The sequence below is a fragment of the Gymnodraco acuticeps genome, unplaced genomic scaffold (genome assembly GCF_902827175.1).
Source record: "Gymnodraco acuticeps unplaced genomic scaffold, fGymAcu1.1, whole genome shotgun sequence".
Taxonomy (NCBI): Eukaryota; Metazoa; Chordata; class Actinopteri; order Perciformes; family Bathydraconidae; genus Gymnodraco; species Gymnodraco acuticeps.
In genome coordinates this window covers 319,569-345,225 of record NW_022990165.1, presented here as the reverse complement: position 1 = coordinate 345,225, position 25,657 = coordinate 319,569, and the positions used below count along the sequence as shown (strand labels likewise).

Below are 25,657 nucleotides of genomic sequence, written 5' to 3'. Positions count from 1 at the left end.
GTAACTCTGTCCAACAACTTTGGGATTAATTGAACCAGACTTGATGACCACAGATTACCTATGCTTTGAGTCTGAACGGGAGCAAATTCATATATCCAGGTTTAAAGGGGACCTATCATGCAAAATGCTCTTTTTGATGTCTTTTATACATAAATATGTGTCCCCGGTGTGTCGGGGAACTCACGCAGCGTCAGAAAATAAAACCCTCTCTCTTTTCCTCCGTACCCAAATCTCTAAAAACGGGGCTACAACGGAGCTGATCCAGATTTGCGTCCGATATGACGTAATATCTGAAATGTGGACCCACGGCCCTATCAGAAACGTTGCTATCAGAAACAATGCCCGACTGTTTTGGACGTATGGTCGGTGTTTACATTAGCATCGCTAACACTCAGAGCTAACCTGTACTGGAGAGCATGTGTGTGAAGAAGCAGGAAATAAAAAGGAACTCACCTTGTGGTATAACCGGCAAGAGAGAAAGCCTTTGAGCTCCAAACCGTTTCAGAGAGAATCCTTGATAATCCATGATATGGCGTTTCATCACCGCAGTAGTATGCCGGTAGAATCTCCCGCTTGAGCTCAGCCCCCTCCTCTTTTTTTTTTATCAATATTTTTTTTTTTTAAAGCTTTATACCCCAAATCAGCACTTTTGAAACAGGAAGTGAAATAGAGGGATATGAGGCATGGCTAGAATGGGTGATCTGTTTGGTATTTTGAGTAAAACACTTCATAGACATGTTTTTAATATATTTGTATATATCTGAGACCTATGCTATTGCCTAAGAATAGCATGATAGGTGACCTTTTACATCTAGTGGAATGATTAGAACCAGATAGGCAGTCATAGCAGAAGATCAATGCCAATTGATTTGGTATGAGCTGTTTGTAACCACATATAGTTGTAATGTTCGGGCATCTTCAGAACTTTGGCCATTGACAGTTGGTTATAACATACTCAAAGTTCCATATACTGCAAGAAACAAGGAGCCAAAACTCAAAACTGCACTGGAGTCCATCTTTCATCCTATACTTTAACTCATTATAGTAATGATGTTGTAACAGACATTCTACTATTGTAGCTATGTAGCCTACTGTAGGGTTACCTATTATATTAAGAAGAAAAAAGGTTGCAGCATGACCTGTTTGAGAGGATTTGCCTTACCTGACATGGCAACACCCTGCTATTGGACTGATACAGTGTACAGTCCTTAATTGGTCATAACATACTTTCAGCTAATTGTTATTCTCTGTTATTCCCCCATAACACCTTGATATAAACTTGACTGGCAATATTTTACTCTTGCCTGTAAACCTCTCCATCCATTCTTCCAGCGCTCCCGATTGACGCCTGCAGTCCCTGGGGCCACGCTGTGCTTGCTGAAGCGCTGTGTTGTGAGCGAGTGCACTGCCCGCCATCAATATGGGTTAGTTACAGAGGTCAGCGGTTCAAACGCAGTTCACCGCTCCACGCCGTCACTAGCTGCAGATTACGTGTGTTGGAGTGTTAGATCGTGTAAGCGACGTGCGTGTGTGTGTCATTGCAGCCTACTCTATGTATTTATTTGGCTCGTGTGTTTACATACTCAGCCACAGCACTGAGGATTTCGATCTCTGGCCTGGGCCTTCTGCCAGCCGTTATAATGAACATGTTGTCCGTGGGGCATGTGGGACAACCAGCACTGATTCCTACTGTGAGTGTGTGTGTGTGTGTGTGTGTGTGTGTGTGTGTGTGTGTGTGTGTGTGTGTGTGTGTGTGTTCAGCTGCATTACTGTGTACAGCATATGAAAATGTCACACAACAATCAATGATAGACAGTAGTCATCTTGTTTGATCTTTCAGTGAATATCTTTTGCACATCTACAGTATGTGACACATCTACCAACATGGATTGGTCCGTTCCGGTTGGTGCACATCATATTGAACGTTTTGGAGCATTTCTACCTAAAGTAGGTTTGTTTGGAAGCTGTTGGTGTCCAGCTTGGACAGGATTTCCTTGACATTAAATGGTAACTCTGACCACTTCCTATCCTATGTCTTCTTATTTCATTAGTTATTTGATAAAAATTAATTATCTGTAATCAGAGATCAAAAGCTTGCCGGTAATTGCTGCAATCCAAAGTCTTGCTGCTACTGTTTAGTGTTTACTTCCATTGTGCAATGTTTTCTGTTGATAATGCATCCTTGATGCCAATGGGTGGAACAGGTGGAAACGTGGACTGGTCTACACCAACGATCCAAGAATCTTGAACTGAACTGGTACAAGAACCAGAGCTATAATTTAGTGTAAAAGGTGAATTCATCCACTAGTACTAATGCTTGCCAATTCTGGAAATGCCTTTTTATGTGAATGTGTTAAAAAAGATCTGCATCCACACTTTTATTTAAACAACAGGAAAAGCTGACTATCCTTTTTTTTAAATGTTGTCTAATTTTCGCCAACCAACAACAAAAGTGCGCTCAATATTCAGTGGGTAAGGATGGGTAAGGCTGCTTGAGTCACTTTTCTCTGCTGAGTCTCAGCTGGTTTTACTTCCGTTCTGGCTTTCCTTCTTTCATCACCTATACTCTGTTTTAATACAAACCGATTCAAAATTAAGTTGATAGAAAGTTGGCCTCTTAACTATACTTCAGCACAGTCTCTGGCCATGTTTTCCCCATACAAACCTTTAAGAAAAAGCCATGGTTTTGAGATCTATTCACTGTACATGAGACTTGGTTATAGAGTCTGCTGTAGTGTGAAGGGAAGTAGAGTAAAGGCTCTGTGGTTTATGTGGTTTATGTGGCCATCTAGTGGGCTGCTAGAAACACTTCCCCCAGGGAAACTTATCAGGGGACGGAACATTTTACTATTGACCTGCAAAGAAAAAAACAAACGTAACAGAGAGAATAAAACGTTACACAGAGAATAAAAAATAAATAAAATCGGGAATAGTTCTGTTAGAACCAAACATTTGATCACAACTAAAATCACTTTAGAAATCAATACATATATTCCCTAACATTTTCATACAGTATAATCAACATATTAAAATTACTTGAGTAGATTCAAGATGGTCCGCTGTTAAACTATGTTATGAGTAAGGCTTCTAGTCTGGCTTGAGTTAAAAACCTAATAATGCAAAATAGAAGGGCAACTTCCTTAATGGCTGTCAGCATATTTAACTCTTGCATGACTCAGGTTATGTTTTGTAACACATCTGTTAAACATTAAACTCCCATTGTGAAAGTAGTACGGTTTAACCCCCTGCTAAGTGATGTAGTTAAACTTATAATGCCACTACTTTCTGTAAGATGTACAGTACATTAATGTTGTCATTGAGAAACTGGCATTAGTTTTTCGAATTGCTGATGTCAAGTTTCACAAGAACGAACCCTTCATTTTCAATTTACCTGCCCTGATTTTGCAACACTCAAAATCCAAAGTCACAATTATATTTCCAGTACTTTTATTCAAAATGTCGACAGCTTTGAGAAAAGAAGAAATCTATTAAAAGAAAGCAGTAGTCAATATTGTACATCAGTTTAAAAGGGAATAATAAAGTACAAAAAGCGTAAATGGTCTTGTAATAATTTATAATTAAACTAAAACTATTAATATTTACTTGTTTATACTATTGGCAACATGACACATTGTGTTGATTGACAACAACAACAAATTCCTCAACATTAACCACATCTGTTTTTATCTCACATACACAATCGTTATTTCTGTGAACAAATAAAACCACAATAAACAATACAAATCAAACTTGAATGCAGCGAGCAGTTTTATTATAAAATCTTTTGTGTGGATCATTTTATGGTATGTTGACATAATTATTGATGAGTTATTGCAAGTGACAGGAGTGTATTTAAGCATTCTTTTGTCTGCATGTGAATTATGTGGATAACACATATTGCCAACAGCAACAGACGAGAAGAAACAAGGTGAGGTTTATTGGAAAAAACGAAAAAAAAATAGTGACTTCTAAGAAATGAGTGTGTTTGCGCATTTCGGATGATGCAAGTGTTTTGGTGTGTGTTTTGTTTTTGTGTCGGTACTGAGTAGTTGTTTTTGATCAGTGAGCAGTAGTGCTGCTTTTCATCCCTTAGTGAGTTCTTGTGGTTTTTCTCTGTTTCTGCATAGCTTAGTGCTGCATAGCTTCTCATATACCTAAGTTTACAATGTTTTGTGGTTTTGTGGCCCGGATGGGTGGGTGCATTTTAACTTTTTCCTGAGGTAGACTATGCATTGAGGTTAGCGCCATAGAGCTTAAGATGTAGGAAACTAGCTTTGTAAGAATCTTGGTCGCTGAGGGAGGTAAACAAAATGACCTTGACTTCACACAAAGCGGGTCTGGGCCTTTTGCTCTGTGGCTCGTTTGTATAAGCAAACCAAGATCATTTTTCTTTTACATTTTCTTCATATTTATGACCCAAGACATGTCAATACATCTATTCCTAAGTCATGTTGCCTCACACACTATGTGTGTAGATCACAAAACAACAAACAGTCCATCGATCGTTTTTAATTGTATATTAATTACATAACGTTATTCATGACAGTAACATCATGTTCTTACATAAAAACCTTTTTTGGGAGTTTCAGCGCGTTTAAACACCGTTAAATAAAGTAGATGGTTTAAGGTTTAATTTATAAAAACTATAAAGTATCAATTATTAATTATAGTGATTCATTAATGAATAGTTGTACAGCTTTTTGTGTTTAAGGGAGCTATCAACCCTGCTGTTCTTAATTTAGACATTGATTAATAAAATAAGGCTTAGCAATCCATTAGATGGCATCTTTCATTATTAATTATAATTTTATATATGTATTTTCCATAATGTTGACGCTAGTGAAACATGAAAATACAACGATTAAACAACTAAACAAAGAATAGGGTACAGAATCATCATCTTTATTTTACATTATTTGGTACCACTTTACAATAAGACTACCCTTATAAAGGGTTTACTAATAGTTTGTAATTAATTTATTAATTAGGTTGTGAACACTTAAGTCATAAGACATAAGTCATTAATAAGCTTTTATAAGACATGAGATAAACATGGCAACTGTGACCGGTTGCTTGCCAAATAGTAAGCCCACATTTATCCGTACTGCTAAGCCTTATTAGAAGTAACTCATTAATAAATGGGAATGTGTTTCACACTTTACAATAAGGCTCCCTTTTGGCAGTTATAAATGTTAGTAACTCATAAATAAATGGTCATAAAGAGATGCCAAGAAACATCAAGATGGAAGGGGGGGGGAAATCAACTCAGTGGACAACAGATATCAAGGATGCTGGCTGATGAAGAAGACGAAGTAAGCTAGGTAGCCAATATAAGGCTTAGTCATCTTGCCAAATAGTGAGCCTGTGTTGATGTATGAAAACTGTTAGAACTGGTTTATAAATGGTTCTTAATGATTAATAAAGTGTTTACAACCTAATTCATGACCTAATTATAAACCCTTGTTAAGAATGTCACAAGGCTCAGGACCCAAACGCACAACACCAGAAACAGATCAGGATTAACAAGGTCTTTTAATTAAGGTCAAAACACAAAACGCTCACTTGGAGGATCAAAACTCTAAACATCTACATGGACTATCAAAATTGAAACCAAAAGAGTCTATCAAAAATATACTTAACACGATCAAGGAACGACTGGCAGGCTTGACGAGACAAGACGAACTGGCACAGGACAAAGGGAGACGCAGACTATATATACACACACTAGGTAAGGGGCCACAGGTGGCAACAATTAAGGGAGGGGCTGACAATCACACTGGAGGGAAAAACACACAAGGGTAGGAATGCTCTGAAACGAGAGGGAAAGGTTACTACAAAATAAAACAGGAAATCACAAGACAAGGCAAAAGACAAAAGAACTGAACTAAATAAATTAACTTAACACAAATGTCTAGACACCACAACCCTTTATGAATCCTTTATAAGGGTAGTATTATTGTAAAGTGGTACCCATTACTTTGATAAGATAAATGTAATTAATCACCTACAAGGACAAACCAACATCTACCACTAATTTAGCTGTAATGCAAGCTCATAATCTGGGAAACTAGTCTCTAAAAAAGTCCAATATCAGATCTTTGCTGAAAGCAGAACTTTTAAGAATGCAGCACACACACAAATGTAATATTTAAGAATACATACAGAAGTTATGTTTGATTGTAATGCTTCTTAAGGTGTTTTGAAAGGCAAGCACATTGAAGAAGACTTCCCTAGTGGCTGTAATATTTTTTTTTTCATCTGTGCTTTTCAACAAAAAGTGGGTAACTTCTGTGATGATATATTTGTATGCGCTTCACAAGTTCTAAATTGAATCACAAAACAGAAAAATAATGTAAAAATGTGGCCGGGGGCAAATATCTTCATGATTTGTGCATACAGATGCCAGTTCACACATTATTTCAGTGCATGTTCCAGTTTATTTAATAGAATATTTACAGACAAAGAGAGAAAGAAAAAGTGAATCTTCATGAACCTTTGTTGCTGCTTTCCTTTAGTTAATCACACTCGTAAAGGTCTTTGAATGCCAGCAGTGTTGTTGCACCACACAGACGTTAGGTAGAGTAGACATTATTTCTCATTAGTGTAGCGGAGAGTTCATTAGTGCTGAGGTCTTTGTGTGCGCTTAGTGTTACCCAGGAGACTCGCAAGCTACTTACAGGAGAGAGGAGCTATACAAGAATGAAAGATCTGGCCTTTTTAAAACTGTTTCTCTTTGTTGGACCTAGCCGTTTGCCTCCTGAGTAAATCTGAGGGACAGTTTGGAGTGAAATTCCATGATAAAGAAACATTTAATATAATCTAACAATGACAGAACTCTGTTATCTCCTGAGTAAACCAAAGTGGTTGTTAGGAAACATAAAAAGAGGAAAAACAGATGAGATCTTGACAGTCAGCAGCCACAAAAGAAAAATCTTAAACCTGAACAATAGATTCTTATCTTCATGTGACCTCAGAACAGCTTCTGTATACTTGCAGATGTGTTACAGCACAAACATCATTGTGCATCACAATGTGAGCTTGTACTGTGTGTGTGTGTGTGTGTGTGTGTGTGTGTGTGTGTGTGTGTATGTGTGTGTGTGTGTGTGTGTGTGTGTGTGTGTGTGTGGTGTGTGTGTGTGTGTGTGTGTGTGTGTGTGTGTGTGTGTGTGTGTGTGTGTGTGTGTGTGTGTGTACTATGTGTGTTCACTCTGCTTTGCCGCTTTTGGCCAATAGGCTGTGGTTTGAAAACATCCCTGCCACCATTGACCACAATGCAGCAGCTTCCTCCTCACTGACATGAACAAGCACGCTAAACTCTGCAATGTCCTCTGTCAGGAAACTATTTGTTGTCTTTGGTTGTGAGCCAATGTGGGTCCTCTGATTTTGGAGAAAAAAGTGCAACGTTTCTTTACCTGCTGCACTTAAGCATTTCCTTATGACATTTGTTTTAATCTGAATTCATATACAAATCAAATAACAGTTATCATAAAGATTCCAAATGCAGTTTAACTTGTTGTTTGTGATGCAACATTACATCATCGTCAGTGAAGTCAGATGCACATTTTGATCTTTATTTGCTGCATGAAAAAAATCATTCTGAAAAAATATTAATCAAGGTCCTATATCTGTATAGTGTACGGAAGCCCTAAATGGCCATTGTTTATCCATTTCCCTGTGACAAGATCATTTTACTTTTTTTCTAGAGATCACCAGTCTCTCGTGTCCTTATCTCAAAATGACAAATGTATTTTTTTTAATATAACAGAATTATCGCCATGGTTTAAATATTGAATTCCTCTATTTATGCGATAACGAAGTAATGTTACTTGTTTTCTAGCGATGACAAAACATTTTTGTCATTATCTCGAAATAACAAATGTTGTTTTCCAAATATACTGAATACTTTTGTTGAGACCTAATTATGACACAATTAAAGACAGTGAGAAAACCATGGTTTTAATATAAAATGCAATAAGCATAGGCCCAGATCTCGTTGTCTCGACAAAACATAAACTGTACCACAGAAAAAAATTAGAAATGATATTTTTTGAACCATGGCCATTTAAGGCTTCCGTAGAATCCCTGAAACCTTCAGGTAAACATTCATCTTGGATTTTTCTTCAAACATAGTGTAGTCTGAAAGTGCTCACTGTCACACATCCCACAGTTTACAACAAATACACTCTTATCTGCAGGCTGTAGGTGGATATAAGTTGACTACAAGAGGACATACTACTACATAGTGAGTAAAGTTGTAGGGTAGTTCTTGTATAAAAGTCGCATAAATTCATAAGTAGTGTGGTGGTGGCTAGGATTGTAGGTATATACCGATGTACAGACACTTCAATTTGAAGTTGTTGAATAATAGAGAACATGTTGCATTAGCCTTACACACTTACAAAAAAAAAATACCTTTCTGTACACAACTTTAAATACCTTTATACACAGAGTGATATAGGAACATACATACAGTATAGAATAATTGGGAGTCAATAAAGCCCTCGCGATTTAATGGTCAAGTTTCTCGGTATACTACCTTGAAGTTTTTATTGTACACCTCAGGATGTTGTTCCTTTTTAAAGATAATTCACGTCTTTTACAGTTACGTTCCATCAGTTACAATAATCACCAAGTGAATTGCTGAAATGTCTGAGCTAAAAATAGGTCTATTGGGACAAAATAACATTAGCAATAATAGGAGTAGGCCTATTGTTTATCCAGATCAAGATCCCAACAGGGGCTCATAAAGGTGATTAATGGGGCAGGAAGTTAGAAGATTCTGCTAGACATGATTGTGTTTGTTGTTGACTACTTTGAACTTCACACTATTTCTTGTGAAATTCTCAAATGTTTTCAGGGTTTCCCCAGGATGTGGTTAGAGGAGGTGGTAGGTGGTTTAAAAAAACAACAACAAAAAAACATTTGCTTTCCCAATTGATTACGAATGATTATGAAATGATCAATAAATTGATGTCACATTCTCAGCTAAATACCACAAATCCTGCTGCATCTCGTCTTGATACTCTTTTTAGGGCCACTGAATAGAGACTGAAATGTAACGCATGATGGAATTGAGTTTAACTTGGATGACTTTTATCCCCCAATTTGCCCATTTGTGAAACAGCAGGACGTTCTAACAGTGCAGTCTGGATTAGAAAGCCGTAGAATCCAAAATACCTGTGGCTATTTTAGCTTATTAGCATTGTTGCACCATTTTCTTTCATTTAACCTCCACTTTCGAAGTAAAAACGACTCAACAAAAGAGAGGTAATTTGAAGAACAGCTATGCGACAGAAGTTGATAGTACAAATATCTGTTTTTTTATAAACTAGGTGGATTTAGGTGACGGAGCTAAACTAACAAGCTAACAAGTTTGCTAACGGCTTGCAGTAATTTGATTTCCCTGTAAAATAACTATTTATTGAACAAAGTGGTGAATGAAAAAGTCAAGGGAGAGTTAACAGGCTAGCTGATAGCACGTTAGCGGTTACCTTGCTAGCAACAGCAGTTCAGCATCTCTTCTGGCGGTGTTAGTGCTCACCCTGATCTCAGCAATTAACCTGGTTAGTACAATGCTATCATAACCAACAGAACCGTTATCTGAACTCTCAAGAAATGTTTTCTTTCAGTCATATAGGCAACTGTATTTCTTGATCCCTTTTGGAAAAAATTGGTGTGAGAAAATGTGCAGCTTAGAGCAAAGCTTCTAGGATTCAGTGTGTTGCTTAGAGAGAACTACAGGGATTGTTGGCACTATCATCACATTTCATCTCTTCAGTAACTTTTAACCAGTGTGGGTAGGTTTGCTGGGACATCCCCTTCATAAGAAACTGTACATGGAAACCAAAAGCCTTAGTTTAGCTGACATCAGAGTAACTTTGTTGTTGTTTTTTCTGGTATTTTTCTCCAAAAGAAGTTCAAGTCCCATAAGTAGATCTCCAGTAAAGAATCAATCGCGATTACAAATTAAACCCAGGTATCAAAAGAAGGGTATACTGTCATTGCTGGAACCCTGCAGAGATAACTTTGCTGTTTGGAGACGAAGTTCCTGGTATCAGACCTCCAATATAGAAACACAATACACTGCCACTCAAAGTCTTATCTCATGCAGCCGAGTGTGTTTGTGTATTGTTTTTTATTGGATGGTCTGGGCAGTGGTGACATCAAACTGTTTTGAAAGTCAGATCTTTAGGAAGACCAAAGAGAATCCCAGTTGTTTATTTCAAAGTCTTTGTACAGAAAACCACCTCGTGCGTTGGGATTTGACAAACTGTTTTGTATATACAGCAGTGGGCAAGCACACCAACATGGAACATGTGGTGCATTAACATTTGCAAAAATATATTTTTTATATTTTTTTGCCTTACAGATGGACAATATAAATAGTAAATCATTCATGGAAAATATACACAGGGACTGAAAACGGATACATTGTATAGGCGTAGCCAACTTAAAGTGCTGAGTTAATTGGATTTTTAAACAAGCCGCAAGCATTAATCGGACTAAAAATATCCCTCGACCTGTATAGAGGACACATCAACATCAGTGCCCCGCCCTGCAGGGCATCATAACTCTGTTCGGGTTAAAACCGCTTTCAGGCTGATTCAAACATACTTTCACATTCCTTTTCCCCAGCTTGATTTGTCAGTAGGCGAAATGAGACTGGAATGTTTGACACTTTATTGAACGGAAAAAGAAACCTTATTTTAGAGAAGTGAAAGTGACCTGGCATCAAATCTTGATTAGCAATCAGAGTTCCTTCACAGTGTCGTTCTGTACTCTGGTCAACATCAGCAAATCTTTGCTCTTACGACTAATCATTCATCAGGTCGGACCGATTCAATAAATCAGCTTCTACCAGATCACTGTTCTTGGCCCCCTGCCGCACAGAAACCTATGCCACATATACTGTTTGTGTTTGAAACGGGTACACAGTATTTCAAGCTAAATGGTGAGAACAGTAGAAAGATGCCTCAGATCTCCCTGACGAACACTGAAACTAGCTTTTTTGACATGCAGAGCCCCTGAACCTGCCAGCTCTTATAAATCCTCTTTGGCTTACTTTGCTAAATCAAAATGTGCTATACTGTACTGTGAAGCGAACAACAACACGATACCTGAAACTGCCTCAAACCGCACAACAAGACTCATAACAAAACAGCAGCAACCAGAACCAGTGATTATACAGGCAGGGCTGCCTTTAAGGACTCTGCATGTGGAATCCAGGATAGACTCGTGTTGAAGTACTTCACAAATATAACTGACACCTGCACTCATTTTGCTTCCCCATCTAGAGAGACTCTGTTCTCACAAAGCTAACTGGTGTTTCTGTGTTTTGACTTTCCTTCTGGCCAGGCTTGCGAATTCTCTAACATTATCTATAAGAGGAGAGCGCAGATGTATGCGCGGGCTTGTTGCCATGGCAATCAGATCTTGCTGTTCTCCAGGTGGGAGTCAATGTGCTTGATGAGGGCATCGTCAGGGTAACCAATAGGGAATATCAGCTGGCAGAGGGGGCAGCTCCGCATGTCGCTCTCCTCCGTCTCCATCCAGAGCTGCAGGGGAACACACACACACACACACACACACACACACACACCACACACACACACACACACACACACACACACACACACACACACACACACACACACAGGAATTATAGATCACATACCACCCTCAACTTACTTCACTGGATTGTATTAGTCATTCTGTGGGAGGCAACACAATCATATCACTACTTGGTGAGTGACCGCTTCAGACTTACACAACAGGGTTTTGCCATATAATAGGTCGACTGGTACTACATCCATGAGGAAACTCTCATCTATGCACTGATTCATTGTGTTAGACAGCTACGTTTAGAAAGAAGACTTATTAGAGCAAAGTTAATATCCATTACATGTCCATGCGTTATTTTGAATTGCCCACCAGGTAGTATTTTAAACAGGACAACATCATTTTCAGTGCCTTCCAAAATTGTTGAAATCCTCGTCACAAAAATGCAAAGTTGAAGCCAAACATTAAAGTTTGGTTACCTTCATCAAAATGGTAAAAAGAAACTTGGCATTTCAAGATTACTCATTTTGTTGGGTGATGTACTGTCCAAGAAATAATTGTATCAAAGGATAATAAGTCCAAAATGTAGCTTTTGTGATAAGCCTTAAATAAACCGAGATAGCCTGTAGGAAATGGGGAAACAAACAATTGTCTTGCTTCTCAAATCCAGCATCTTGTTGTACCTTTTGTCCACCCCGATCTTCTACAATAGACACCAGTAATAAGTCCTATAGTTTCTAGAAGGCTTTGCCACCAATGTTAAACTATGTTGTTTCAGCTAATTTCTGAAATCAACTTATGCAATTTTCTAGCAAGGGTGGAACAGCTAACCTGACACTGTCACAAGTTTAAAAATGAACACCCCGAAGCTGTTTATTTACATGATGCATCTTGATTGTTCAAGTTAAGTTACAGGTTATTCATACATCGTGGACTGCTGACTGCCATCTCTGTATTTAGCACTGATGCCAGTTTTGGCTGGTGATTTCTAGTCTTTACTTTACTGTCACAATGGTATTATTCCATGCAACCCTATTAGGAAGAAACTGCATATAATTGCACCCAGCTGATGATTGACAACAAATACTAACACTTATGTTCTCACTGTTAAACCACACACGTTTCTGTTTGTGTACTTTAAATAGACAACGTGTTATTTAGTCTTAAGGCTTAGAGATGTTGTACATTTTCGTTGTGGACAGGGCTGTTTTCTTTCCTTTATGCTAAGCTAGGCCAAACATACTTGACTAATAAAAACTCGCTTTAAGAAAAAAAGAAAAAACATTTCTGTTATGTAATTATTTTAAAGGAACTAGAAAGAAACATGAGGAAGATGGAGGCCTTTAAGAAGATTTTGACCTTTTAGTGCGAAAAATACCTACTCATTGGAAAGAGTTTTAGTGTTAAAAAAAAGTCCTTTTGTGTGAAACAGCTCAGCACTCTCACAGTTGTGGCAAATTGCTACTTTGGAAAATGTTTCACTGCTGCAACTTAATAGTTTCAGAACCACTCGCACGTCTACAACTGTAGATGTAATTTAGTCGTACATCTTGTTTTTACTCACGTTGATGGAGGGCCAGGACTGAGCGTGCTCTGCTGACATGTAGCCGGGCTGCGGGTGGCAGCTGAGGGTGTTAGACCTCTGAGGGATGGGGAACACGGAGCAGGACGCCGGGCCCCTCATCACACCACTGGGCACTGTAGAAGAGAGCACGCCAAGGGTCCGTGGGGGGCTGATGGGATGCGGGCAGTTCCACTCTTCCTCATCTTCAGAGGACTGTGGAGGCTGGGGGGGCCGGTGTAGAAGGAGCAGGAGGCTCAAAATGCAGGTGCGCCACCTCAGACAGAGGGAATGGCATCTCTCTCGAGTGGCGCATGGAGCTCTCTCCGAGACCCCCGTCCCCTCCTGAACCGCCTTGATGGTGGGACGGGGAGCCTCTGTGCTGCAGTCCTCCATGAGGAGAGCCCCCATGTTGGGCCTGCTGTTTTGCGTAGCCGTCAATGTAGGGCCGGGGCTTAGGCAGGGTGGAGACTGGGTCCAGGGAGAAGCGGGGCGGGCAGTGGTAGGCGGAGGGGTCCGACACCTCGGAGTAACTGCGGCGGCCCTGGAAGCTGGCCCTCAGATGCTGGCTGGGGGGCCGGCAGGAGTAAGAGGCCGGTCCATCGTTGACGTCGAGCAGGGGGGAGCGGCGGTGCATGTCTGGGGAGAGGCGTTGCAGCACAGGGGAGCGTCTCTGTTGGATGGGGGAGTGGTGGGATGGAGGGGGGACCGGAGAGTGGCGCTGAGAGATGGGCGAGTGGCGCTGAGACACTGGGGAGTGGCGCTGGTGGTGGATGGGAGAGTGACGCTGGACTGAGAGAAGAAAAACAAACGTGTAGAAACATATTTAAAAGGAAAGTTGGAAGATTTGACTACACTACAGTATACAGCAGATATGTCATTTATTTGTGTATAGTGGTCTGGCCTGGACCCTTTACTGTCATTTAAGTTTAGGGCCACAACAATCCATTATGTTCATTATTGACCTGCTGATTGTTTTACCGCCCTTTTTGCTTAAAAAATTACTTATTATTAATTATTGATTATGATAAAAGTGGCCGATTCTTTTTTTGTTGATTGACTAATTATTGCAGCTGTACATTAATGAAGTGATATCTTAGTTGTGCAGCATAAACTTATATTTCAGACAATAGTGATCTTCCAGCTATTTAAAATGAGAATTAATGGTAGTTACAGGTGTACACATACTTATGATTATGTGGATTTATAAAAGAGTATCCATCCAAAACACCAAGACATTACATAAATACAACTGTTTCAAGAAAGAACTGTAGACAATGTTACTGATTCAACAGTTTTATAATCCTTTCACACCTTCACTAAATAAACCGAAAGCTTCATCAGGATATTCAGTTGAATCAGAAAATAAATGCACATCATGATGCTCTATGCTATGCATTCATTAAAAGATTAAAATCCGTACAGTCGTATAGTTTGTGTAATAAGACCTGTTGATGAGTCAGTCAGCCCTATAGTCACCACTTCACTTCCCATATCAAAGAGGAAGCATAATTTATGGCCGGTTGGTTGAGGTGTTAGAGAGGGAGGGGGTGTTTTGTGCTCTGGTGCACTCTCTAGGCCTCCGAATGAGGTGGAAAGACGCAAACGGGACTCTTCAGATCACGCTTACTCTCACAGGAGAGCGTTTAAGCCTCTACACAAATTCCCAAATCCCAACTGATTATTTCAACAATTGACAACAAATATTTGTTTTGTTGTTAAAAATAGCCAAGAGGCAATCATATTTCTTGCAGGATGCTGGTACTAATTAAGATGAAGTGCCATTCAAGTCACAAAACAGCACCATGGGGAGAAGTTAACTGCAGTTTGGGGGTTTTCTTTGTTTTCCCCACTGTTAGCTGCCTTAAAATGCAGCCGTTCGTTGATTTATGCAGAATAATATCCCAGTTTGTACTATTCACAGCTCCGTAAAGGCAATGCATGCCTTTGTGTTTGTGGTACATGGTAGACGCAAAGTTGTGAGACGCTATATGTGTGCAGGAAGAGAAGGTGCTGCTCGTCTAGCACTTGTAAGTTGAACTCCACAACATGTTGTGTGAGTTTCTGATAACCAGCTGATTTTAAATGCCTCTATAATAAAACATGTAAGACCTACAGTAACTTCATGAAATGTAGTTTTACAAACTAATCCAAATCAACTAAAACATTTGTATGTTCAATTTCAAAATGATTAGTTTTGTTTTGGTTGTGAGCCTAAGGTACCCATACCCGAACCCTATAATTACTCAATTAAAGAGAAAGAATACAATTAAATATATTTAATTTGTATGTATGAAAATCCCAAAAATCTCGGGGGGGTATACCCCCAAACCCCCCTAGCATGTTTGGACCTTGGTATTTAGGAAATCCGGGATATGGCGCTGCTCATTAACATAAGAAAGTACTTAATATACAGAATTGAAAGTACTTTACTATGATATAATCTTATAGTATTCTGTTTTCATCACTAATATGTTGAGTATTTTAATGTTTTAGAACAATATGGAGCAATTATACATAAGCTTGTATACCACTGGATATAATTGTTTTGTAAAGAGTAACTAGTAACTAATGATTTCCATTTTTCATTGTAAGGTAGAAGTTGTAAATCTGCAAAAAATCTACCTCAAATTTGTACAAAGGTGGAGCAACTGATCAATTGTACTTGGTTACATTCTACCCCTGCTTTTACTCAAGTAAGGGAGCTAAATACACCTTCCATCCTGAGGGACATTTGTGTAGTGGCCCAGCCTTTCAACATTTTTGATTCACAGTATTTAGCATGCTCACCTGGGCTAGCCTGCTCCTGTGACGCTTTCCTCAGGATCTCCGTCTGCTTGGAGCTCAGCGCCTGGAGGCGTCCCAGCTCCTCCGTCAGCTCCGTGTAGGCCAGAGCCAAATTCACCCTGGAGGAAGGAAGGCAATTAAGTCATTATCATAATAATTGTCATTGCAGAATATCACATTGTGGGTGGATTGTTACAATATTGCAACTCTGTGATGTATGGAAGTTAATCATAGTCTTTAATATTGTAAGATGTATGCAACTGTAGAAATCCACACTGATCCACAGCCCTGACAAAGCCCCACAAATCAGGCCGGCTAATTGAGAGGCTTATCGGCTTGTATTTTTAGAGTGCATGTCACGGCACATAATTTGAAGTGCATAAAATCACACTCATGCGAGATGTGTCATGACTGTCTCAGGGGCCGCACTGATGGAGCAACTCTATTTCAAGAAGCGTAAACAAGGATGTGCTTCTGTGTTTTTCCCAACCATGGCAACAGGCTCAGTTATTAGATTGAAACTCATCATTGAGTCCCACAATATAAATTACTGTCAGGCATGAAACAAGTAGATATAAGGAATAATCTCTGTGCATCTTTAACCATATACTTATAAGCTTAGACAGGATCAAGAGTGATATTAACTGTATGTGGTTAGAAGCAGAGTGAGATTTGTAGGAGGATTTTGTCGAGATAGAAAGAATAGTTACTGCTGCTGCAGCTGCCCTCAAATCTGATAACACTCAGCTTATCTCAAATGTTGCAGCAATTTTTATAAACTCCCTTGTCCTGACCTGAAATTCAGTCATTCCAGCTCTGACGATGGTAGATTAAAATGTTAATTGCAAGATGTGAAACCCTGACATCTAACTGGAGATCTGTTAAGATCAGTGTATCCTGCCAGCGTGAGTCATTTTCTTCTACCAAGGCCAGGTTTGATTACTGTCATTTTGCAATAAGAAATGGGAATACAAACTTTCACAAGATACCAGACATGCAATTACTTTTACCATCATATTTAAATCCATGTAAACATGTTCATGTTCTGCACCGATAATACATGGTTTAGCATGTTATGCACAACGTAAACACTCATCATGAACCACTTTGCCATTCTCTCTGTTAATTAAATGGCATTTGTGACTGTATACAAATAATTATGAAACGGACAAGTCAAATCAAGCAATCTGATTGGTTCTTAGCCGTGATATAATGAGCGTATACCACGGGTAGAATTGTAGTTACTTCTCACAACAAGTCAGTATACAATACGGTACCACTTTACAATAAGACTACCCTTATAAAGGGTTTACGAATAGTTTGTAATTAATTAATTAATTAGGTTGTGAACACTTTAAAAATCCTTAATAAGCTTTTATAAGACTGTGACCGGTTGCTTGCCAATTAGTGAGCCCACATTTACATGTACTGCTAAGTCTTATATTGGCTACCTAGCTTACTTCGTCTTCTTCATCGTCTTCTTCATCAGCCAGCATCCTTGGTATCTGTTGTTCTGGTATCACTGAGTTGATTCTCGCTAAGTAGCCAATATAAGGCTTAGTCATCTTGCCAAATAGTGAGCCTGTGTTGATGTATGAAAACTAGTTAGAACTGGTTTATAAATGGTTCTTAGTGATTAATAAAGTGTTTACAACCTAATTCATAACCTAATTATAAACAAGGTTCAAGGTTCTTTATTTGTCATACGAAACCCTTTATGAATCCTTTATAAGGGTAGTCTTATTGTAAAGTGGTACCCAATATACATATAATTATACCATTGCCAATACATTGTTTCCCTTTGGCAGTTTTTAACATTTCTACAAATTATGTATTATTTAATTAATAATATATATTTAAAAATACTTGGGTTATTTAATTATAGCGTTTATTTATAATATCAATATTAATAATTATTTTCTTGGTCATTTTTCACAGTTGATGTCAAACATATTTACACAACTAATAATAATAACAAATGAATAATACTTTTTTTTAATAAAAATGTTTAATGAATGATTTATAAAAAATAAGACAAGAAAGGAAAAGAAAATAGAGAAACATAGAAGAGAGAAGAAAATGTATTCTGCTTTTTCATCATTTAAAAAAAAATTGTATGCGTTTTTTTTGTATGAAATTATGTATGAAAAGCACTTTCAGTTGCCTTTGTCTTAACAATAAAACTAGCGTCAAGTCCTATGTTTTCAACCAGATATCACAAGTTGAAATTCTTATGTTGGCAAATGCTCAGTCAGCATGAGCACCTGCCCCCATGATGAGCGGAAAGATAAAAAAGGGCTTTTTTCACGTACGTAAGTGCCAACCTCAGATCTGATATAGCATCTCCGAAAGATCATTTTTACCTCTTGTTGATCAGAAATTGACTTGGTTTATTCCTACATAGAGATTGTGGCAGATAAAACATTGCTATATAACAACACTTTTGCAACACATGCTGGAAATGTCTACTGCATGAATAGGAAGAGGTAACTTCCACAGAAACACCAGCACGACAAAAAGAAAAAAGAAATGAAAAACACTAATGTATCCTGCCTACACAGCAAATAAAGCACGCTGTCAAATAAGAAGTGTTCCCCAACACACCCGCGCAATAACTTAATTGAGTCTTCCCACTTATGTGTCTAAGCCTGCCACTTTGGTATATAACAGAAGAACACTTGGTATTCTTTTCTACTGATGAAATACAGTATTATATTCCCCTCTCAACAATCTTATGCACATACTTTATCAGCGTACTGAAAAAACCTGCTTGCTGTTTTGCCACATTTTCAAACACATGGCTTCAAGTTCATGACCCCCAAATCATTTAAAATAAATCTAGGGACCCCATTTCAAATAAGTTAACCATTTAAAAAAAAAGAAGGCTTAAAATAAGTCAAAACTTCCACTGGTTAGTTTAGCGACAAGCCCACCTAGTTTTCCACCCTCTGTGCTGTGACTCACAGAGAGCGGGGGCATCGACCCCCCCTTTCACCCCCACCTCAGAACAATGAACATCCCTCTTTGTGGTAAAAGTTCCACAAACCTGATGCTGACATTGTAATGAGTCAGGGTAGTTTGAAATCTCCTGCAAATATAAATACATTAAGAGCATCGGTATGAAAATAGCAATCCTTAGGTTACTTACTGGCATGGTGGGAGTTGTAGTATTATATGATATCGCCAAAGCAGCCATAAAGTGACTTCTCTCAAGTGGCTCTCAGCACTGCTTTGACTTCTTTCTTACTAAACACAGGCGTGCACTGAATTTCTTGTCGATTAATATGCATGCAACCCTTCCTTTTTCACACTTGTGCTGTCGCACTTTTGAGTTTTTTGCCATTGTGTTTTGACAGCTTGTGTCAGAGGCCCGGCTTTTGCTGCAACACCTTTTTACTCTCAGTCCCGTGTAGTAAAGCAGATGTGTGAACACCTGCACAGCTCAAGTAGGCTTTCTCAATCTTTTCGGAAATTCTTAATCAGGTCGCTTGTTGGTTTTTGTCTTGGAATGTCTAAAAATACTTTGCAGCATGTGATTTTGCATTTATTCGTATTTCCTTTGTCTTGTGTGTAACTGTGCAAACATACTGTACAATGTACAGTGCGGTGCGTAGGAGGGGTGTGATAATGCCAATGCTGCATTGAATAAAGATTCGTGCCACCGAATCAATCGGATACAAGAGTGTACATGTGTGTGGGAGATTAAGTGTGGGCAGAAATCTGACCTCTGATCTGATCAGACGTTTCAAAGAAAGAGCCGTCACTGCAGCTGCCTGCACTCCCTTTTGTTGGCTTAAGACTAAAGCCAATACTAAGGCCAACAGAGTAATAATAATAGAAAGCAATAATCATTTGACTTTTTAAACCTGCTGGAGCTCATTTGCTAATATAAAGGACAAGGCCGATGGGGACAACTAACGTTTGAATATAAGTGATCTGGAGTAACAAATGATCTTAGAAACGTGTCACTATGTGTCTCTTATTGGAAAAATATATTCAGTTTGCATCTCACGGGGGGCAGGATGTTAAACAGAGGGGGCTTTTTTTGTCAGGCAAACAGAGGTGTCAAACAGTCCTCACGCTAAGTCACAGTGGGTTGAGCTTCGCTACCTGTTTTTTTGTAAGTAGTAATCATTTCAAATGTTTTAACAACGGGTTTAAAAATTGCGCACAAAGGCTGGCTGGATTTTTAGGAAGAATTACATTTTCAAAACACAGCATTAATTCAATGTTTTCTTGAATTTCAAACAAGTAGTGGGGGTTCAACTCAAAATGATCATGTCGTGATTTATAAGAAACAGTTCTCACTTTCTGAAAGCTGAAGAAGGATTAGTCAGTGGCTTGGGGGGGTATTGCCAGGTGGTTTTAGTGTGTGGTTGGCAAGGGCATCCCGTTTACATATTACTAGTTATGAGTGAGGCGAATGAAAAACCACAAACATCGTCACGAAAACAAATATGACTGGTTTTAAGGAAAAGCCACAACCTGCATCGCCTCTTACAAAACAGATGGAAAAGAAAGAGAGAAGAAACATTACAAAAGCAAAAATATGTTTTAAATGTTTGGGAGTACTTCCTGTACTCAAATATAGTTTATTTGAGGATACATGTAGAGAGAAGAAAACATGAGAAAGGTCTAAGGCACTCTCTTTTAAATAATCAGAATGCCTTTGCTATATTGACCTAATCGTGTTTAAAGGGGCCCTTTTATGCCAATGTTCAGGTTTCATAATTGTATTTTGTTCCTGCAGTGTGACATGTTTACATGCTTTAATGTTCAAAAAGTGCTATATTTTTAGCCTTTGGAGCATTTACATTAACAAAAACCTATATAACAACCTATAGGAAAGGGAAAACCCCCAAAAGTACACAGTAATAGGGCTTCTTTAACAACATGTATACAGTTCAAAGAACTTTGCCATAAAGTAAGAAGACCTCTTGTTGTTTAAAAGATATTGCCTTGTTGTAACTTTAGTTTAATATATTATGACACATTTGAAGGTGGGTTTTATAAATCCACTAATTCGATTCCGGCTATCAATATTTCAAGTACACTGGAGAAGATTTAAAAGCATCACAGTGAACCTAATTTATTGTCAAAAGCCTAAATATAAAAAAATATATATAGAAATGTCCCTCAAAATATGTTAAATGATTAACAGGGCAACGGTTCCAATGCATAATACCAAACCACCGTTATCAATCGGTGCAGTTTACATTAAATAAGCCCAATTACAAGAAAAAGGCCCCAGGAAACACGAGTATAGGCACTGCAGGTTTTCAGTGGGAGTACTGTAGGTGATATTGTTGAGTAAAACCAAAAGGTGACCAAGATCTGGAAAAAACCGTATGCTTCCACCACACACTCAGTACCAGGTCCTCCTCTTCACTGCCACTCCGTTTACTTTCAGTTTGCTCCCCATCGAAACACTTCTGGGGTTTCACTGTGTGGGAGTCATTTAAACCTGCTGCGGTTTTACTTCTTTATGTACCTTTAAACAGCTATGCTTATTGATGAAGGAATTAAGCTAATTTCTTTCCACTTTGTTGTTCTTAATGGCAGGAAGTGGCAGAGTATTGAGTTGAATCAGCTTGAATGCTCTTTTTGTGTGGTTTCAGGTATAGTGGAAATAATGTAAAGAGAGACACACTGGACCACTTAGAGAAGAGGAAATGGACAGGAAGGAGTTTTCCACTGTGCCTACACCGCCCCCTACTGCTCACATTAGTTCAATAAAGTAAATGCAGCACTAAGATGAATACTTCTTTATTAATGCTGCTTTTGGACCCAGCTTGTCTTGTTTCTAATGAGACCCCCGGAGATCACCTCAGCTCAGCACAGCAGGATAATACAGATAGAGATGAGAAGCGGCTTTAAGAGAAACATTTTCTCCTGCTGCTTTTTATTGTTTTCCTCCATCCTTGCCAAGGATGATGCTCCTCACAAACAAAACAACCCCCCACCCCCCCCTCCTGACCTTTCCTTCCATCGCTTCTAGTTTTGATTTCTTCCCCTCCCCGTGCCCAGAGATCGGCGGTGGTCACTTACTGCTCATCTCCCACCTTCTTTATCCACTCCACATCACACTGCTTGCACTGAGAAGTCATTTCCTGCCGAAGTAGAGCGTGAAATTAGATTAACATGCAGGTGCTGGTGGAATACTGGACACAATCTGACAGTATGAGCCCATCGAACCAACATGTTGGAAGGTAATGTCGTCAGAAATAAAGTGGACGTGGGAGAAAACAGGTCGTACTCATTGATGGTTATCATCCTAGCACTGCGTGTGTGTTTATATGTGTATTTCAGGCAAGAGGAAAAGGTTCACAACACTTGACGCAAGTCAAATTTCAGACTTGATCTGACAAATAAAGTAATATCGTATCGTACAAATGGCAATATGTCTAGCAATATTGCTCCAAAAAAGAGAAAGATAACTTTATTTTGAAAGTTGAGGTATTGCTTATTTTTATTGACTTATAAGATGTTGTAATGTAGCATTAAAATGCACATTAACAGCTGTAATGAGTTCTTATGTTGATGTTTTGTGTTTTGTACCACTCTTATGTCTGTAGTAAATATACCCACAACCAAAAGCTTGTTAGCTTAGCTTAGCATAAAGACTGGAAACAGAGGGATACAGCTAGCAAAACAAATGCCATCTACTAGAAACTATAAAGTGATCTGATTAAAAAGTTGTTTGTTAAATCTTCCATGCAGTTCCCCATTAATTCAAGTTATTTGTATTAATAGTTTTACATGTAAACAAAAATCTAATAAGGTTTTGAAAGCTGAAGCATATGAATGTGACATTGTAGTTTTTTAAGGAAGTATATTTTATGTTGGCTTTGGACAGGCTAGCTGTTTCCCAATGCTTCCAGTCTTTAGGGTGTTATTGATATACCCATCTTTGACGAACAATATTGAGTTCAGCATGTTTGAAAACTTAATGTCCTGGGTTCAGCCGGACTCTGACACTGATGTGTTGGGATCTGCTCAATGCCTAAAGCTTAACTTTAAATTGGCAAGGTCAGGGATTTGTGTCCCACTGGAGCCAAAAATATATGTCCCCCGCTGGTGTTGTAAAGCTGCTGGAACAAAACTCTTCATCTCGAATATGTTGTGTTATGGGTTGACCACCACTGTAAGTATGTGCAGCGCAGAATGTTAAGGATTCTGTTCATGTTGGACAGTTCTGCAGCATACCAGTTACGACAATAAGCAATATTAAAAATGTTGTCTTTGTCAGGGGTCTGGTGATCTGGTGTTGTCCAGAATTGTGCAATATCAACTTTTTAGGGATAGATTTAATGTTTTACACATCTCTGAACACTTTGCATTAATCAGAGTTGCAGTATTGTATTATAAGAAAGATTTACGGTTGGGGCTGTACCGAATGTCTTTACATTTCAAGCTTCTAATGAGGTTTTTAATGGAGCTTTATGTTTTAAAAATCATCGAACATTATCCTCAATTTGAATTCATCAGATTCAATGAGTCAGTCCTATTATCATATTTTATTAAATCAACTTTGAGTGCATTCGAAATGGAGATTTGTATTGTTAGTAGAAAAGTGATGGCATCTTGATGCAGAGCAATTCCAGATACATTATATGATCTGCTTTTTTGTTACAACATAAGTCATTTACTTTAATTGTGTTAGCCAAACATTTTTTTTTTAAATGTGGAAAAATATGAAGTTTTTAAAAATATGTTAAATCTAGTCCTGCCTAAATTATTTAATCAATCCTTTTTCAAAATATACATTGACTTTACAAAGCTCTTATGTTATTTTACATAACAAATATCATACATCTTTCTCTGCAACTGTGCAGAAAAAACCGGTTTAAAAGAATCTGAAAGGTTCAGGGCTTTCGAATATTGAAGTCATATTTTTGATGAAAAGTTTTCATTTAAGCTTTGAAATCTTCTGTACAGCCCTTTTTGCAGTATTCTTTACATGATTACAATGATATAGATGCACACAACTGGAACTATGACTGACCCTGTCCCTCTGGCTGTTCTGCAGCATCCTCATGTCCTCCTTCAGCCTCTCACACTCCCCCTTCAGCTCCTGCTCCCTCTGACGCGCCCCCTGGGCCTCGTGCCGCGCCCCCTGCAGCTCGGCCTCCAGCCGCTGCAGCTTCAGGTCGGACAGAGTGTCCAAGCTACGGGAGCTCTGAAGGGTCAAAGCAGGACAGTCCAGCACTGGGAGGAAAAAGAGTGAAACAAACTTCAGAACAAAACATTTTCTTAGCTTTTTACCCTGACTAATGCAGCTCCTGTGTCCACGGCTGTTGTGTAAAGAGTTGACTTCTTCAAGGGCAGCATCTTTCAGTTTGCACCTGGGTGATGCGATCTGCGTGGGCATGTTAGTGATTCAGCTCCGCTCACACAGACTCAGTCCTTGAGCATGAAAACACTGTAACAGTGCATCATCTTTTGTATCTGAGCTCCTGCCTCCTCATTGGACACGTACAAAGGTGCACACATACTGTAGAGTGATTTTTTTCTTATATTCACAACTCACTTACTCCTGACACACAAATTAATAACAAAAAAAAAGCTATTAATTTACAGTTTTCCATTAAATATGAGTTTATGCAAGGTATACCATCAGTAAAGGCATCTGTTGAGGTGGCATTGATGCATTTCTGCCTCCCACGTTTTGGAAGAGGGCAGAGATTAGCACACACTGACTCTAGATCAGCTTAAAGAGGACATATCATGCTAATTTTCAGGTTCATATTTGTGTTTTGTGCCTCTACTGTCATGTTTACATGTTTTAATGTTCAAAAATGTATTTATTTGTTCTCTTACTGCCTGCGCTGCAGCACCTCTTTTCACCCTCTGTCTGAAACCAGATTCCAGTCCGCTCGGATTGGTTAGCTGGCCAGCTCTGTTGTGATTGGTCAACCGCTTAGAGATGTCCCTCACCTTAGCCTACCACGTTCAGTGTATTGGAGCATTAGCCAATAGAAATGCGAGAATTACATAGTGATGGGACTCTGTTATGGAAGTAAACAAAGGAGTCCAATAGAGGTGTTTCAGGCAAGGGGTGTGTGGGAGAGAAACTCCCTCTGGAGGGGACTTTGGGATTGTAGCCTTTGCAGACCATTTACATGCACAAAAACATATATAACATACTACAAAAAAGGGAAAACCCCAGAAAGCGCAATAGGGCCCCTTTAAGTTAGCGTCTTTGGGTCCATAAAAGCGCTATATAAAATTAATATATTATTATTATTAGACACAATCTCCTTTAGTGCTGGACTGCAGTTTTTAGCTTGTAATCTATGATGCAATTGAAAAATAACAAAGCCTTGTTAAGACTATATTCCAATATATTATGCAGTATTTTTGCAAATGTTTTCTTCTTTTTGCTATAAAAGCAGTGTAAGTGACCCGCCTTGTTTGAAGAATCTAAAATGGGAATGAATTTGCATCTGAATAAGTCGAATGATATCATAGGTTTGGAGAGTAATTACAATATAGATCCCTCGGCAAATCAAGGAATCCTCCATTTCTGAGTACCTGGCTCTTCAGATGTTTTGAATTTCAATCACAAGCACCCGCATTGATCTGGAGGTCTCTTTTTCTGCGACAGCGACTGGGGAGTTGGAATAAAATGTCCAATCTGCTTCCCTCTAACAGGCCGAGGATCAACTTGACCCCAATTAAAATGCTTTTTCAGGCCAGATTGTTGGATTTGATTAAAGATGCAGAGAAAAGATGAGTGGTGATTAACAG

At 38.7% G+C, this 25,657-nt stretch overlaps 1 protein-coding gene across 1 annotated transcript in view; it reads right to left on the bottom strand.

Moving 5' to 3' along the window:
• Nucleotides 1-6,417: 6,417 nt before the first annotated feature.
• The window catches only part of tbkbp1 (TBK1 binding protein 1), a 62,741-nt gene continuing 43,501 nt past the window's right edge, over nucleotides 6,418-25,657 (bottom strand). The window contains 6 exon segments of the mRNA XM_034217552.1: nucleotides 6,418-11,555; nucleotides 13,124-13,351; nucleotides 13,353-13,912; nucleotides 15,911-16,026; nucleotides 21,956-22,017; nucleotides 23,913-24,115. Coding sequence (XP_034073443.1) covers nucleotides 11,427-11,555; nucleotides 13,124-13,351; nucleotides 13,353-13,912; nucleotides 15,911-16,026; nucleotides 21,956-22,017; nucleotides 23,913-24,115 — 1,298 coding nt within the window. The 3' untranslated portion in view covers nucleotides 6,418-11,426.